The sequence below is a fragment of the Dama dama genome, chromosome 33, assembly GCF_033118175.1.
Source record: "Dama dama isolate Ldn47 chromosome 33, ASM3311817v1, whole genome shotgun sequence".
Classification (NCBI taxonomy): Eukaryota; Metazoa; Chordata; class Mammalia; order Artiodactyla; family Cervidae; genus Dama; species Dama dama.
The window spans coordinates 33,647,521-33,666,111 of record NC_083713.1 but is presented as its reverse complement, the minus strand read 5'-3'; the positions used below and the strand labels follow the sequence as shown (position 1 = coordinate 33,666,111).

Genomic DNA, 18,591 nt, shown 5'->3' with positions numbered 1-18,591 from the left:
GCCCACCATGACTCTGAACTTATAGTCAGTGGTTTTAGCAACCTCAATAAAAAATGTACCCCTTTCAATTGCAAAAGAAATTGGTGACTGTCAGTGGACCATGCAGAGTCCCCTACCCATTTTTAAACCAGTCTCCATGGCCAGAGGTATGGAATACACTCATTGGCTAGACCTGGATCATGGTCTTGCCAGAGAGCATTTCTTGGAGATAATCAGGGTACTGTCAACAAAGGACAAATGGATATTGGAGAAGCAGAAACAAGTGCTCCCTAGAGTGAAGTTGTAAAAGTGGACTAGTGGTAAACAGAAAATGATTCATTGTGCTCAATGCTACTGTGTTTGAGAATCAAAGTAAACTGAATGATGCCAGTGACATCGTAGCCATCTAGAAGATTGTTAAATGATTGTGACCAGACACTTAGTGAAAACCAGGTGTTTGTAAATGTGCTCTTCAGATTTCTTGAGACAGACAAAAGAGTGAAAATCAGGGAATGAATCATACAGTCTTTCAGTTTGATCTGTTTAAATTATTCATGAGGACTGTTATAAAATATGCAAGGGGAAGGGGAGAAATTGCTCCTTGTTACTATAATTAAACAGACCTACTAGCAAGATTGATTTCATTTTTCTCTGTGGGGAGATCTGCATTGGGGTGTGGTCATGTGGTCACTAGTGCACTCTTACTGATGAAGTTTTGACTTCAAAGGAACTAAATATAGCTGTGTACTTAATTGCTCCCCATTGGATTGTTAAGTAAGAATAGTTTCTAGAGATAAGAGTTTAGTAAAGATTTCAGTTCTGTGTGCCAGAAATGAAACAAAAAAGTCTTCAGGGGTACTTCTGACTCTCAGAAGTCATGGGTAAAGTAGAAGAAAATGACAGAAAATCCGAGCTCAGAAGATGAAAATGAAGGAAGGAAGAAAACAGGGAAAGCAAAAGAAAAGAGCTGAACCCAGGAGAAAGTTCCAGAATGCCACCAGCAGTTACCATATAAGCCCTTGATCACACCCATCCAATGCCTTATCCTAGGTAAGTCAGCGGCTATGAAGCGATGAGTCCTGGCTCATATTTTCCAGAACACTTAATTCTGTTCATCTGGTTTTTTGTTTCCTTCCTTGCGGTTGATAGTCTTTACTGAGCGTCCGTGGCTCCCTGTTCTCTCCAAGACGCAACAGTCGGGCGAGCCTTTTCAGCTTCCGAGGCCGAGCCAAGGATATCGGCTCCGAGAATGATTTTGCGGATGATGAACACAGCACCTTTGAGGACAACGACAGCAGAAGAGACTCTCTGTTTGTGCCGCACAGACACGGGGAGCGGCGCCACAGCAACGTCAGCCAGGCCAGCCGCGCCTCCAGGGTGCTCCCCATCCTGCCCGTGAACGGGAAGATGCACAGCGCCGTGGACTGCAACGGCGTGGTCTCCCTGGTCGGGGGCCCTTCTGCCCTCACGTCTCCTGCTGGGCAGCTCCTACCAGAGGTGAGCCCAGTGAAACCTGCAGCTCTTGGGGAGGGAGGTGTGGCTGGTGCAGGCGGCAGTGGTTTTCTATTCCCACCTGTATGAGTTTTAGTGAGCCTACTCTTCAAAGGCCAAGGGTCAGTTCAGTCAAGTTATGAACTTATTTTGTCAAATTGTTCCTTTCAGACTTTTCTACAAATGAATTAAAAACAAATGTATGACAAAACCCACTACAATATTGTAAAGAAATTAGCCTCCAACTAATAAAAATAAATGAAAAAAAAAACCAACAAAAAAAAACATAGGTTGGATCTCATAGACCGTAATGAGAAGACCTCCATCATTATTACCACCATATCAAACTTGCCAAAAACACAGCAACAATTTATCATGCATTATTTTTAATTAATATAAGCAAAATAAATGCAAGAAATGATATAAATGCCCATCTTAAGCATCTTGTTATTTCTCATCCTTTAAAAGGAGTATTTGATACTTGCACTTGAAGTAGATAGTATTACTAAATGCATCTAAATTCTGCAAAACAAGGTTCTTCCTCTTGGCAAGTCAAAGTGCTATAACATTTTGGCACCCAGTCAAATGACCGTTGTACATTTATATGGTAAAGAAGCCACTCGAAGTACCTGGTAAAGTGATGTGTTATAACTTAGAGTCGATTTCAATTTTTATATTACTGTCCTGAGTTTTTTTAATTAACATAATGGTCATAAATCATGCATACGGAACTTAGTAGAATTTAGTTTCAGCTAAATACCAGACACTGGGATATATTATTGACATTTCCTTCGTAAAACATAAATGCTTTTTAACTTTGGTATTAAATAAGATTTCATTTGCCAGTATAAAAAATTCTAGCAATTTGGTTGTACTTTATAGTTTACCAAATCATATTAAAATCTTCTTTGTATGATGTTTTTTTTTGCAAAATTTTCCTCATTATAGTTGGATGAGCTCTGCCAGTCACAATAAAATCATATGGAGTCAGCTTTCAGTCACCTAATAGAAAAACTTCTGACTTTGGATTATAGAAACAGCCATTGATCATTCTTACTTTTTTTGCCTGGCCTCTCCCCGCCATTTCTCCCAGAGAGATACTCAAGTATCCTAGAATCAGATCAACTCATGAATCAAAATAGAACTTTATTGTGAAAGAACCTGGAAAAATGCAAAAGGAATGTTAACTTCTCTTAAAAAATAATCATGCCTAACTATGTACCAGACAGTGTCCAGAACACTTTCCTTGCATTAATTCATTTAATCCTCACAACAATACTTTATCATAGTTATTAATATTATCTCCATTTTACAGAGAGGAAACTGAGGCTTGTGCATGATGGAGCTAGGATTTGACCCTATATATGCTGGCTACTGAACCTACATTCTATCCATATTGCAATATTACCTCCCACTAATTTACTTTAAATTTTCTTAAATGGGAAAGAGATGGTTAAGGAAACAAACCCTTTCATTTTTACCCAGTGTTTCTCAAGATTTATTTCGTCATCAGACTACTTGCCTCAGAATTCCCTGGAATACTTCTTAAAATGGAGATTCTTCATTTCCCCCTCCCTCCACTCTTGGCAGCCACCATTCTCCTCTGCTTCTCTGAGTTTGATAACCAGAGGGTCCAGCGTTTCAGTTATGCAAGATAAATAGGTTCTGGAGATCTATTGTATGGCATAGTGCCTAGAGCTAAGAATACTGAATTGTAAACTTAAAATTTGCTAAGAAGATAGATCTTATGCTGTGTTCTCAACCCAAATAGCAACAGTAACAATGATAAGGCAGTGGAAGGAAACTGTAGAAGGTGATGGGAATGTTTATGAACTGATAGTGGTAATGGTTCACAGGTATATACTTATTCTTAAACTCATCAAGTTGTGAGTGTGAAGTATACATAGCTTTTTACATGTTGATAATACTTCACAAAAGTGGTTTAAAGAAAGAAATGAAGATTTCTGGGCCCACTCAGATTTACTCAGACCAAGACCAAAAGGCCAGGAATCAGTGATTTCTTCTTTCTTGACAAGCATCCCACATGGTTCTTACACATATTGAAGTATGAGTATTTCTGATCTTGATAAATGTTAATTGAGAACATGAAAATAAACCTACAACTTCTTTACATAAATGCAAGAGAATTTTAGTCCATCAGAAAATATTTAGCGTTTATCAGTAATTATCACTCCTGTCCTATCACAGAGGGGGGAATAAATCTCTGAAGGCAAGTTCGGGCAGTTTAAACAAAGCCTAGTTTAGTATCCATTCCCTGCTGCTTGGTGTCCACCCTTCAGTGTTGCAATCAAGTGCTGTGAGGCAGGGCCCCGCACCATGGTGTGGCAGGAGCTGCAGAGGCAGACCACAGATGTGGCTTTGCAAGACTGCAGAGGGAAAGAACAGAAAATAAGCAGCTGTGATCAAATGCTACCTTCCAGAGCACACAATATCCTGCACTTTCACATTAATTCAGTTGAAGCAATTTAATTTAAGAAAGAATTTCCTTGGTAATATCATTAGAGAGTTTGAAATCTAGCACTAAAAATTAGACAAATATCGGATAACATACATGATTTTGTACAGAGCAGAAGGGACTAGATGGCCTTTAAGTGACCCCATTTTTTTTCCTCCAAACTTTGACTTTCTCTGATGAGGCAAAATATTTTCAGTTCTGATGCAACATTAATAGGATGTTACATTCTTAATAATTAACTAAATAATAATTAAACTAAATTTTATAACTTTATCTTATACTTACAAGAGAACCCATCCTTGGCATTGAAACTCTAATTTAAGGCAAGACATCATAATGGGGGATCTTTGATTTTTAGCAATGATATGATGAATTGATTCTTTTCTATTCCAAAATAAACTCACCAGAATTTCAATATGGGCAGAAATTTATTCCCACTTCAAGATTTCAAGCAATGAAGTTAGCGATCACAGGAGAAAAAAGGGGCAAGACTCAAGCATTTCTAATGCAAGTCTGAGTGCTAATAATAAAGAAGAAGTCACTTTTATTCCTCTGAGGATTTTCCTTATTTATATAAGCAATATGAGCCTGTTCACCTACTTTATTGTGTTATCGGTAATTAACATTATTTTATTAACCTTGTTACCTCTAATACATACATAGTCAAAAGCAGAATTTCCACTCCATTAATAGGATTGTCATTAATGAGGATGAACATTCATTTAGGTCACCCTAAAATTAATTTTACTATGAAAGAAAAGTAAAATTCATGAGAAAAAATAACCCCTCTCGGAAACAAACCTTTTTAAATCAAAAAGTTGTCTCTTAGAGTTGAAAATATTTAATCTCATCAGGGAAAGGCAAAGTGTGAAGGTAAAAAAATGGGGTTGCTTAAAGGTCATCTAGTCCCCTCTGCTCTATACAAAATCATATATGCAGTCCTGTATCTGTACCTGTCTATAATGAACAGAAACATTTTAACATGGTATTCACACTTTAGGAGTGCTACTACTGATGCATATTAGGGAAACCTGTAAAGTTCTTTTCATTCATTGAACCACATGAATATATATAAAGATCTAATAATATGTGAGTAAATCAAGGAGTAATATGCTTCAGTTTGAGGTTCTAGATAGGATTGACTGAAATACTAAAAGGTTATCCCAAAAGAAGCAAGATGCCTCCAGTCCAAAGCTCCAAGATGGATGAATTAGAAAAGTCCATCTTGATCACAAACCCAGGCATCCCTGAATGCTGAGAATATGATGGGCTTTCAAACCCTTCCCAAGAATGATGATTCTAGCAATGTCTTAGTGAGCTGTTTATATCTGACAAAGCATAGTGAATATTTGGCTAAATAACACCTATTGCGGGAACACTTTGGCCTTTAAAAATACTAGTATTTCATATGAAATTTTGTTTTTAGGGCACAACTACTGAAACAGAAATCAGAAAGAGACGGTCCAGTTCTTATCATGTTTCCATGGATCTTTTGGAAGATCCTTCAGCAAGGCAAAGAGCAATGAGTATGGCTAGTATTTTGACCAACACCATGGAAGGTATGTCAAAAGTCTTACAGCACAGTTACTTGGTGGTGCCTTGGTAATGGTGATTAAAAAAACTTTCATAAATTCTAAGAATTAAACTCTAACTGAATTGATACCACAATATTATTATTTCTTTTACTAAATAAAAGTAAAATCCACATGCAATACCTCGATTCTGTTGTCTCGTATAGATTTTTACATTTAGCCTCCAGGAAGCTACTGCAAACTCAAGGTATACCTGGAATATAACCTTGGTAAATTAAGTTCTTAAACTGTTGAAGTTTGTCATGTGCATGACATCAAAAGGAATGTAATGATAAATGTTTATTTTTATAGTGATGCTAACACAGTTGAATTGTATTAACTGCTTGAGACTCAAGCTATAAACTCATTTGATTTAACCAGAAGTATAAATGAAAAAAGTGGAAATTAGGGTTTAATATTAACTACTTTGAAGCAAAGTTTTCAAAATTTTGAAAACTACTTTTGCCTCTCTCTCTGATCAGAGTTTAATAATATCTCAACTTTCTCTTTAGTTGCTGATTATATATGAGTAGTTAATACATTGTTAAGAGGTCTGGATGTTATTAATTCCAAAATAAAGAATTTGGGGACAGCTTGATTTGTGATCAGTTATTGACTCTGTGTATCTATTTGTGGCTCTGTAGTTGTTTCTTCATCAGTTAGTATTGATAATGATGTTTAGAATAACATTGTTGTAAAGACTAAATAAGACCTCATCCATAAAACATCTATGTTCCTGGAATGTAGAAGGCAGTCAATAACCAGTATTATTGGTTGCTTTATCATTGTTTTGTTAATTCACATGTTTATGCCTTTCTGTACTTGTTAATGAATTCAAACATCAACTATCAACTTCACCTTGGAAAATACTTTCATATAAAATGTATTCTATCATCCTCCCTTGCTCTCCTTTGCCCTTCTCTCTCTTTCACCTTTATAACCCTCCCTTTCCTTCCCCTCCCAAGTATGTGTGTGTGTGTGTGTGTGTGTGTGTGTGTGTAGATGTGTGGAAGGAAAAAGAAAGATGGAGAATGAGAAAGAACACGAGCATGTGTTCATGCTTCTCTGTTAGTTGTAGTTTCTCTTAATACTGGATAGATTCTTGGAATAATTATTTTCCAGTCTGAATGCAAAGACCCCGTGATGTTTAATAATACCCAAAACCTGAGAGTCACAGCCAAGAAAATCTCACAATGTAGATGGCCATATATATCACAGCCATGTCAGTTGCTACAGTCCCAACATTCGTAATGTCCTAATGCAATATCAGAAATCTTTTCACTGATTTCTATGGGATATTAAACTCAGTACGTTCTTCCCCAACCTCGCCTGCGTTAGCTTGCACTCCCTCTTCCCCCCCAGCTGCCAGTAGCTTGCTCCTCCCTGTCCCTCCAGGTAAATCTTTTGAAGATTCTCTGGTCTTCTGCTCCTTGCCATAGCAAAACCACTGAGAGGAAGCTGCCAGTGGTTCTGCTACCGATGTCAGCAGCATGTCTGCTCCCTAAAGCAAGAAGTAGAGAAGGAGACAGGGTAAGTCTTAATTAACACTAATTTGCACTACTGATGGCATTAAGTTTGAATTAACCTAAGAAGTTACTTAAAAACATCAAGCCACCACCACAAAATTGAACTTATCCACTAAGATTTGGAGTTAAAAATGAGTGCACACATTCCCATATTGCCCTCCATGAATATGTATCTCATGGAATTGCTTAGAGTGAAATGATGTCCTAGAGATAAGAGTAACTTAGGAAGCAGGAGACTGAGTGTTTGGCTTTAATATCTGCAGAGCTTTTAACTTGATATTTTTGCGAGGAACAATGGCTGAGTTTTCATTCTATTTTTCATTGGTTGTGTAGAATGCAAAGCATACTTTTCTTTATTCAGTTATATCTAAACACTTTGAATCTGGCATTAATCAAGGCTGGTTGTTAGCTACATAGTGCACACAGGCAACTAGAACTGTCTTTAATATAGTACTTTTTGGTTCCTGATGGTGGAAAAGTGTCTTAGGTTGACATAATCTGTTTATCTGGGGATCCTTCCTTCTGAGTCTAATTGTGTTTTAGTTTACCTTTGCTTTTTTCAGCCAGGCTTGTTGACCCACGCTGACAACTTTTGTTTTCCCTCTTTTGAACTGCAGCTTGGTTTCCATTGTCCAGGGTAATGAATAGCCTCCTACCTAATGACACTGTAGGAGATACACAGAAATGAATTGTTTCCTTTTCAAGTTTTTAAAATGCAAAAACCACGTGGAAATATTTCCTGGTCACATCTTTGGGAGGAACAGTGGGAGGTGAGGTGGAAGCACTGGGGAATTGAGGGAAGCCAGCAAAGATCTAAACTGAGTTGTAAATGCGTCTCAGTGTGGACAACTGAGGAATAATGGACAACCCAGGAATAATGGAGATGTGGCTGTAGTTCTCTCCTGAGTGCTTTGTTTTGTTTCAAAGTGTGATAATTCTTTTTTCCTTTTGGCATGAATAATTGAATGATTTTATTTTAGAACTTAACAACTCGGCTTCACTTTTTCCTGGTGTCAAGATGAGCAACACTGGCTGTGTTTTCCCTTTTGAACTTTTCTCTTATTTTTTTTCCACACAGTTTCCGTTTGCTTCTCTTTATCTACTAAATTGCAAGTAGCATTTTAAAAAATACTTATGCTGACTGTACATAGGCAAAGAGATTTTTTTTTCAGTTCTCTTTAGTTATTTACTGTAAATTATATTGTCCTTTTATCTTCAGTATAAATATGAGTTTATTTGGGAGTCTAGAAGCATCTACAAAACAGCACATAAAAACTATATGTTGTTCTTCTGCTTTACAACTTAACTATTCTTTATTGTTTACAAAATTACATATTAAGAGAAATGGAAATAAACTGGGTACTTAAAGTATTTCAGTATCTAAAGACACAATTGAAGAATCTGCTTCTAAATGGAATTCTGTGAAAAATAATCAGGAAATTAATTTACTTTAGTGAAGTAACAAACTTTATAAAATTAGTAGTAAATGTCTATCAACAAAGCAAAAATCACCACCTATGGTAGTGTTTGTCCATTGTATGAATTCCCTTAAAAAGTTTAATTTCTAGTAAACTGTCCCAGATTTGGAGAGATATTCCAGTTGCCACAGTAGTAATACTAAATTGACCCACCAGAGTCAGTTATGCTATTGATGAACAAAGAATTTTTTCCTCAATTTTAGTGCTCATCAGTCTCATGAGCTTTAGTGCTAATCAGGTCTCATATTTGGCTGAGTAACTAATAGAGTGTGATACTGGCAGAAAACAACAACTGTATCCTTTTCTCACTCAATAATTGATTGAGATAAATATACCAAAGGAAAATAGTATATAATTTCCTACTTTCTAATTCTCCCAAATTCTTTGCCAATATTTACTTTTTCAGTATTTTGAGCATCACCTTAAACATCTGTGCATTTCTGTCTTTTCTCTCATATTATTTAGTTGAAATTCTTCTTGAAATCATTATAGTATTTTCTTAAGTAAATGTGTCTTTATATGAAATCTTTTATCATAGGTTTGGTGTGATTGTTATTTTGATACATTAAAATAAATGCATTTCATGAAAATTTATTAATTATAGATATGTTCCATCTAAAATCCTCTTGCATTTTACCAGTAGGTTATAAGTGAAACAGTGAGGATCTCACTTTCTTAGAGTGGATATTTCCTCTTCTTTTGTCGTCTATTTAAATCAAGAAATGTGGCAGAAAAAAAGAGTTTTGCTGAGTTTAATATGTAATACTATATCTAATTAGGTTTAACCAGAAACTTTCAAGACTGGTGATACTGACAGAACTCTTTCATTAAAATACCCAAAAAACATATCTAATCCAGGAAACTGAAATTCATCATGACTAATAAAGCTTTTAAAGACCTCCTGAGAGACAGTCTTTCATAATATAAATGTTCTATCTGGAACATAGATGGCATTTAAGTATACTCGACACAAGTCCTACCCATTAATTTTTGATAGCTTTGAAGATAATTATCAGATAGTTTAAAGTTATAGATAGAATCTTGGAAACCATGTTTAACTAAGATACATTTGTAAAGTTTACTAGCCCTTCCACATTTTTTATGACAGCTAGTCTATCAGTGCTTTCCTGCTCAACCATCAAATTAACCTATAATGCCTTTTAACAACTTCAGAATTTTTTGAGTCACTTTCAATTTAAACCAAAGGCTTCTTAAAAGGGAGGAAGCAGTTTTCATAAGTATTCTGTTTTCTTCCAGAACTTGAAGAATCCAGACAGAAATGCCCACCGTGCTGGTATAAATTTGCTAACATGTGTTTGATTTGGGACTGCTGTAAGCCATGGTTAAAGGTGAAACATGTTGTCAACCTGGTTGTGATGGACCCTTTTGTTGACCTGGCCATCACCATCTGCATTGTCCTAAACACCCTCTTCATGGCCATGGAGCACTATCCCATGACGGAGCAGTTTAGCAGTGTGCTATCAGTTGGGAACCTGGTAAGGCTCACTGAGGGTTACTCTGCTCATTGAAAGAATATATGGTTACTTTAATGAATCTCACACATCACTCTCAAATTAAATATGAATTAATTGGCCATATTTACATGGGCAGCAAAAGTTCAGCATTACTTTTTTATAACAAATTATATTGTTTCAGTTAAGTAGTAGAAAAGAGTCAAAGATTTTATTTATAGTTTGACTTAGAATTAAATATAAATTGCCCATTCATTAAAAAGATCATTATAAATTACAGGGGACATAGATCTATGGTAAAATGCTGTTGTGTTCCTCAGGTATTTAGAAGAGACCCTTTCAGACATGTTTACATTTGTCAAACACATTAAAGTCAGATAATTTTGAAATATCTGTTCATACCTGAAGATGGACTTTTAAGGGAAGAAACATCATATAGAGGTTATTATTTCTGTTTGAATTTGTCCTATACATTTGGGAATTTATAAATGATTAAGTTTTGCATATTTTTTTATTTAAAATTCTGTACTAACATTTGTGGCTACATGGTAGAGTGATAGAAATGAAAGTCAAAATGAAAAAATTCAGGTAACAAAAATATATTGATATCAATGTAAGAGGTTTATTAAGTTCTCATGAACCTCCCACCTTGATAAATGAACATATAGACAGGTTCTATATAGATAGTAAATGATATATTCTGAAGGATGATACACAATATTTTTAGACTCTGAATTAACCATTATTGTTCTATTATAACCAGATAGGTCTTAACTGATAAAGTTACAATATATATGCTGACCACTTATTTTGTACCAGACATTGTGCTAAATGGTTTACATAAAATCCCTCTTTGTAGGTACCCACAAAGTCAGTCCTCAGGTAGATACTGAATGTCTGCATTTTACAGTGAGGGAGTCTATACCCATGAGAAATTGACAGAGCAATGAAAGCTCTAAATACTGTATCAGAGGCTCTAAAAGATATTTCAGAGGCTGTTTTAAGCTGTGCCCAAAAATCACAGAACTTTAGGAAAGGACAATAATGTTACCTAGTCCAAATTTTTTCACATATGTAGGAATCACCTCAACATTATCTATAAAAAAGTGAGCAAGGGATAAAATAAGCTTTATGGAGATGAGTATTAGGAAACAGCTCAAATGGGCTTAAGCAAAAATAAGCAAAATAAATTTTAAAAAATAATTCATTACTTCAAGTAACTAAAGTCCATTTGGGCATAGCTCCAGGTTTTAATCTGTCTAGATTCAAGTTCTCAATCAATGTCATTGGGAGTTAGCTTCTTGTGAGCTTTTTCCCAGTATGTTTCTTTCATCTCTGGCTGGATATTCTATTGATGGCAATGTTCGACCAACTTCTATCCTACTGACACAGCTCATTAAGCAGAAAAAGTATGCCTCCTAACTAGTATTTCTAACACAAGCCCAAGTATTGAATACCATCAGCCTGGTTGGAGTTACAGAACCATTTCTAAGCCAGTCAATCTGGTTCTAGGGCTAGAATGCCCTAATAGGTAATCATTTGGTGAGTTTCTGGAAAGCTAGGGAGATCAGAGGCAAAGTCAGGGTGTTGACTGCAATGAGTTACCTGAACCTTTCACTTGAGAATATAAAAGTAAGAATATTAGTTTTATTGTCTTAATTCTTATATTCTTTATCACTTGGTAAACCTTAACTATAGTAAACAATTAAATAACAGCTTGAATACAAACCGTTTGAGGATACTAACTTCCTGGGTCTAAACCAATTTTTAAAACTCAGAACTAAATTGTGACTTGTTGGGAATAAATTAAATTGCTTAATAGTTATTTTTGCTTTCAAGAGTCTTCACTCATGTAATAAACATTTCTCACTTAGGTCTTCACTGGGATCTTCACAGCAGAAATGTTTCTCAAGATAATTGCCATGGATCCATATTATTACTTTCAAGAAGGCTGGAATATTTTTGATGGTTTAATTGTGAGCCTTAGTTTAATGGAACTTGGTTTGGCAAATGTGGAAGGACTGTCAGTTCTCCGATCATTTCGACTGGTAAATTAACTGAGAGTAGCCATAATATTTTTATAAATAATGTAATTAGTAGTCACTCTTTTCTTGTAAAACTTGAAAGATTTCCCATAGCTTTAATTTTGTTTGAATATATTTCTAACAAAGCAGATGGTAATTTCTTCTTCATTACAGTTTTAATGCACAGGTTAAGTTTAATTCAAATGAACAGCCAATAATTCTCTCCTTAGTAATTGAATGTCAAGGCTAATGGGAAGCGAGAAAATGGAGGTCATACATAATCCCAAATCAAATTAAACAACACAATACATACCTCTCAGCTATATGGGGTTTGCTTAACCATAATAAGGGGCTTGACTGGGGCTTTGGATGGGCTCTTCTTTCTACCAGAGGCTAAGAGATTATGAAGTTGCCCAATTTGCCCCCATAGAATTCAAGACTCAGGACTGGGTAGAGGGCACAGAAAAGAGGACAGAGCGCCTATTCATCTGTGCCTTCAGCCAGGTCAGGAAGTCGCCAAATCCACTCTCTAAGAAAAGTTGCCTGTATAATATTTTAATTTTAAGGAAAGGATCCTTCATTTGTTCTTTATATTTAATGAGTTTAGGGATCTTTTTAAATTAAGAGACAAAAAAAATCACTGGACCCATTTCCATTTAAAATTTGATATTTTTTATTGTGCTGTTTATTTGAATTGGCTCCAGCTTTTTGTGATTTATTTTCAAACAATAGTCGTTGTATATAGGTAGTAAAGATAGATTCCTATAGGCAACCTACCTTAATGGTGATTAGTTTCAAGAATTTATAATCAAGTCTGTTTAGAAATTTCCTTACTACTTTCAAATATTTGTTAAGATCCTTAGAGCTGTGATTTCCTTTCCTAGTCTTTAGCTGTGGATCTAATTTGAAGTTAGAAGAATAAAAGAAAAAAAATTAGCAGTGATTATATAACAAGTAAATATGGGCAACTACTTTTAAAAAGCTTAGTAAGTCTTTATGATAATGTGATGGAGTCTAGGAAAGTACAAAGCATAATATCACTAATGTTCTTGCTTAGTATATCAGACTCTTTTGCATTAATTATTCTCTGGGAATAAATTAAAAATTTTGGTTCTTATCTTTGCTCCTTTGGGTCACTTAGTTTCCATTAAATAATGCACTACTCTTAGCCTGATATTTACAGAAGCATCAGAAATAAAATGCTGATACTGTTTAATGGTAAATCGTACTCTAGAGGTTTCTATGAGCTAATACAACCGATGTATCAGGCATAGAGGTGGCAAGCCATTTACGCACTATAATGAGTTGATTAACTAAATCACTGAAGACATAAAGGTTGACAAAATACAGCTTTTTATTCAAGTTCAAGTATTTCTTATTTGAATATAATAAATCTCCTTTGAAATACAGCCTAATATTACAACATGCTAAAGGTCAAAGCAGTCTAAGATTTAAAGAAATTAGTTGGTTTTTCCTTTGTATCTTCCCTAATATAAGTGTTAATGTTGTTTACACTTGTGCATTTCAGCCTATTTCAGGTACACTGAAAAATATATCCACTTTGGGCTTTTAAATAATGAGAGTCTCTACTAGAGCCTCTACTTCTCTGAAGCAGTTTCTGCTAATTAATCACCATTAATTTTAGGTATTTCAGTTCCTTACAGAAAAACAAAAAGAATAGTATAAATGCTTATGTAAGATTCTGGAATTTAAATGCCAATTGAAAAAACTGTATTCTTATTTTATTTATAATATATACTATTTCAGAATGAAAAATATAGACAACAGTTTGGCACACAAATAACCCATCACCTAAAACTGAGACATTGTAGACTTTATCTGTAAACAAATATACAAATTCTTCCAAATGCAGAGCAGTAATGACCTTGTTTCTGTTTTCAGCTTAGAGTTTTCAAGTTGGCAAAATCCTGGCCCACCCTGAATATGCTAATTAAAATCATCGGCAATTCTGTAGGGGCTCTGGGTAACCTCACCTTGGTGTTGGCCATCATCGTCTTCATTTTTGCCGTGGTCGGCATGCAGCTCTTTGGTAAGAGCTACAAAGAATGTGTCTGCAAGATTTCCAATGATTGTGAACTCCCTCGCTGGCACATGCATGACTTCTTCCACTCCTTCCTGATTGTGTTCCGGGTGCTGTGTGGAGAGTGGATAGAGACCATGTGGGACTGCATGGAGGTCGCCGGTCAAACCATGTGCCTTACTGTCTTCATGATGGTCATGGTCATTGGAAACCTGGTGGTATGTGGTAAAACATTTTTCTCATTTTCAGTAAAAGATAATGTAACCATCAGGAATGTTTTGTATATTTTTTTAAATCAAGTTTCAATTCTTCATGATGGCAGGAGTCAGTTATAGATCAGACTAAAGAAATCTACATGAACTCTTTTTAATATTTGCTTACATTATTTTAGATTTTTTCCAGCTATATTGAACTGTGATTGACACGTAACACAAACTCTTAAAATACCTTTTGAACCAAAGTTGTTCTTCATCTCTGTACCTCTTACTGTTCCATGGAGAGGGCCATTTTTGGCTTTTATCTTTCAGTTCTTGTGCTAAAGCATGGCAGTGCTGTTAGACAGTCATTCATTTTATTTATAAATACTAACAGTACTGTCACTTGAAAATGTTTCACATTTGGGTTCTCTACAAGTTGGAGTTTAAAAAAAAATAATGATCATCTTAGTCCATTGAAAGTACATCAGTATTTGTTGCATAGAAACAACAATATGAACAAGTAACACTGACTCAAGAATCATTTGTTATCATTTCTGTGTAAAATGAACTATGCCCAACACAGTCTACTGAGTCCTGGAGGCCTGGGATCGATGGTAGGACAATATATATGGTGCAATGATAGGACATTTACTCAAACAGGGATAAAAAGAGTAAGTGAAAAAAATGTGAAAGCAAAGTGTTATATGTAAAGTTCACAAGATGGAAATGTTGCTTTGCGCTTGCAAGGATCATCACAGAAGGCTTTGTCAAAGAGTTCAGACCTGTAAATATCTTTAATTGAGATGTGAGAAGAAAGTAGACCATCCCAAGCCAGGAAATAGTGGACCCAGTGGTTGAAGAAGAAAGGACAATAGATTTATGTGACAGGGATCAGACTCTTATATGTTAAATTTATTATACTAAGTTGCTTGACCAGGCCCCAACTCAGTGGAATAGAACAAGGACTATTGTAACCAATATTTTGAAGTCTGCAATTTATAGACTTCATTTTCTTTCACATTAAAAGTAACCTCCAATCCCCCAGTCAGTTCACTTCAGTGGCTCAGTCATGTCCAGCTGTTTGCACCCCCATAGACTGTGGCACGCCAAGCTTCCCTGTCCATCACGAACTCCAAGAGCTTACTCAAACTCATGTCCATCAAGTCGGTGATGCCATCCAACCATCTCATCCTCTGTCATCCCCTTCTCCTCCCACCTTCAGTCTTTCCCAGCATCAGGATCTTTTCAAATGAGTCAGTTCTTCACATCAGGTGACCAAAGTATTGGAGTTTCAGCTTCAGTATCAGTCCTTCCAATGAATATTCAGGACTGATTTCCTTTAGGGTGGACTGATTGGCTCAGTCCCCCAGAGGAAGAGAAAAGGAAAAGGGAAAAATAAAAAAAAATATGATTTATTTCTATTTTTTGCAATATTTCAGTCTTCTCAGTATCCTGTTGTTAATTCTGACCTGTTCCTAAAATAACAAGAAACATGAATAGTGTACAATCCAAAAGTGTGAACAGTGGCTTATAACAATACACATTTATTAATTATCTCATAGTTTCTGTGGGTCAAAAATTTGGGAACCACTTATCTGGTTCTGGCCCTGGGTTAGTTAAAAGATTTCTATCAAAATGTTGATGGGAGACAGTTATCTTGACTAAGATTGAAGAATTGACTTCTAATAAGGCTCACTCTCATGGCTATTGGTGAGAGGTCCCAGTTCAGCCTTACTGGCTGTTGGTAGAAGGCTTCAGCTTCTCTCCACGTGGACCTCGCCATAGAGTTGATTACCTTCACGACATGACAGTAGGCTTTTTCTGCCAGAGCACAAGACACAAAGCAAAGGGCAAGGAGGAAACTCCTTTTATGTTCCACTCTTGAAGTCACATGCTGTCACTTCTGCAATATTCTGTTGACTAGTCACTAAAAAGAGCTCACATTTAAGAAAAAGGGATTAGACTTTAAGTTTTGAAGGGATGAGCATCAAATAATTTTAAAACCACTACAATTCCAGATATAACTTGCTTGCTTTCAGAAGATGCAAGAATGCATGGAATAGGAAGAAACGATCACAGGGCTATTTAGAAGAAAAACAGAGAAAATGTTGTTGGTTTGTATTTTAGATTTGATTTGATTTCATTTATATGTTTGGCATACATTGGAAGAAGAGAATAGAAGGCAGAGAACAGAATCCTTTATGCCAGCAATGCGTGAGAAGACTGGACACAAGCAATGAAAATTCATAGTGGGAGTAGCAGAAAGTGTTTGAGGCCAGACTGTGTAGAGTTTAATTTATGAAAAGGCTGATTATGCATTACCAAATTGAATATTTTTTTCCTATAGACAGTTGAAAGCTACAGATGTCTTTTTATCAGGAAAGTGGCAGTGAGCAAGTGGAATTTGGGTAGAATTTATGTAGCCAGAAAACACAGTGAATTTAAAGAAATTCAACATACCACATATCATCTTTAGTTTACTGAAATAGGACACATCTCTCTAACTGTACAAAAGATTTCAAGTTGAAAAGAGAATTTCAGGAAGTATTCATACCTATGGATGTCATTTATATTAATTTGGATTGCTACATATACATAAAATGGTATAGCAGATAAAATAATAATTTCCACCTATTGGCTTATATTTAAATTCTGTACCTTTTTTTAAAAAATTAAAGAAACTCCTTATTTATTAGAAGTTAAAAAATATTCCTCCTTTTGTGATATCTTGTATATGTTTTCTGGAGTAACTAAGGTGGTAATAATATCTGTCATGTTTATCACTATTAAGGAAGTATGTTCATATCACATTTCCTTAAATAAGACTGACTGAACCTGGTGCACTACTTCCTATAATTCTTCCTTCTTATCTTCACCAAAAAGGTTAATGTCCCCCAAAGACAAGCTAACATAACCTCCTGTAAACACACATAAACTTCCATGTAATTCTCGACCACAAGAGGTGTAAGTAATCACTGCCTAGTCCACACACAAGACAGAGGTGGGGCTATAGATTGCTTTTCCCAAGCTATCATCTTGGTTTATTAACACTGTGGCCAGAAATCCTCTTACAGGTTCAAGACAGGTGCTGCAGAAAGAGAATACATTTTTTTTTGAAGATTACCACATCTAGAAGTAGCCACCTCTATCTCTAAATGGAGCATTAGCACACAAGAGGGATGTGAAAATGAGTTTTTCTCACCAATTAAAAATCAGGCTAGAAAAAGTATTGATACAGACAATATGTTTCAATCTTGAATCCCAAATGGAAATTATTATTCCAAGAGAATAATTTGGGGACATATGAAAGAAACAGTTCCACTCAGTGAGCTATCAAGTCTGTCCATGACCATGTGCGAAATAGGATCCCAGGTTTCAGTTCCTGAGTAAGGTTGTTGAACTGTATTCCTTTAAATTGCCTTTGGTCACACCCACCACCTTGGTCAGCTGTTACGCTGATCAATACCCTTTGGTAATAAAGGAGGTCTAGAAAAAGAGATTAGATTGCAAACAACAAAAGAAAGATAAATTGAAGACAGTATAACAGAGAGTAGGTTGGATCATAGTAACAGTGATGTAACAGCTAAACTTTCTCAAACTGGCACTTTACCATGTGCCAGTAGCTTTGTGAGGGCTGCGTGGATCCTTTAACTGAATCCTGAGAACAGTCTTGTAAGCTTAGCACTGAGAAAATTGACATAAACTTGATTCTTACCCAGTGCTTTAATTCTAATGTGAAAAGGGAATGGGCCATAAGATATAACAGTAATGACACGCAATAGATACCTGTTTCAGTGCTTTGAGAGGAACTATAGTCGGATCTCACTCTGGGAAGGTTGACTAATATTTGTCAAGAAAAAGTTCCTAATAGAAAAAGTTCATTAATGAATTAATAAATCAAGTCTAGAAAAAATTATGGTACCAAAATTCAGTTTTATTATGGATAAAACCCAAAATGTAACATTTAATTTTTTCTCTTTCATCTATTTTTATCCAAATAATACGTTCAAGGCAAATCACTATAAAATATAACTTTATTGGTAAATTTCAGATGTGAAGGAGCAGGTCTTTGTACGAATACCAGCAACCATGGTATGGCAACTGAAAGATGTCAGTATAGACTCACAGAATTATGAGCAGTCCTTGTTGGATCTTACAGGTTTTTGCCTTTCTGAACACCATTGGTTAGACTGACTCATAACTGGTTAGACAAAGGAACTCTGAGGCTCATTAACCGATTAGAAAGATAGGAATATAGCAAGAATGCAACATCCTTTTCATTGGAGTTCTACTTAAAACCTTTCCTAGGATTCCTCTTCTGTACTGTTTACTTTTT

General features: G+C 35.6%; 1 protein-coding gene across 1 annotated transcript in view; it reads left to right on the top strand.

Annotated features, from left to right (window-relative positions):
- Nucleotides 1–18,591, top strand: part of SCN2A (sodium voltage-gated channel alpha subunit 2) — a 285,612-nt gene that overhangs the window by 229,993 nt on the left and 37,028 nt on the right. Inside the window, exons 13-17 of the mRNA XM_061135553.1 lie at nt 1,129–1,476; nt 5,373–5,505; nt 9,779–10,017; nt 11,868–12,041; nt 13,920–14,276. Coding sequence (XP_060991536.1) covers nt 1,129–1,476; nt 5,373–5,505; nt 9,779–10,017; nt 11,868–12,041; nt 13,920–14,276 — 1,251 coding nt within the window. The remainder of the gene's footprint in view (nt 1–1,128; nt 1,477–5,372; nt 5,506–9,778; nt 10,018–11,867; nt 12,042–13,919; nt 14,277–18,591) is intronic.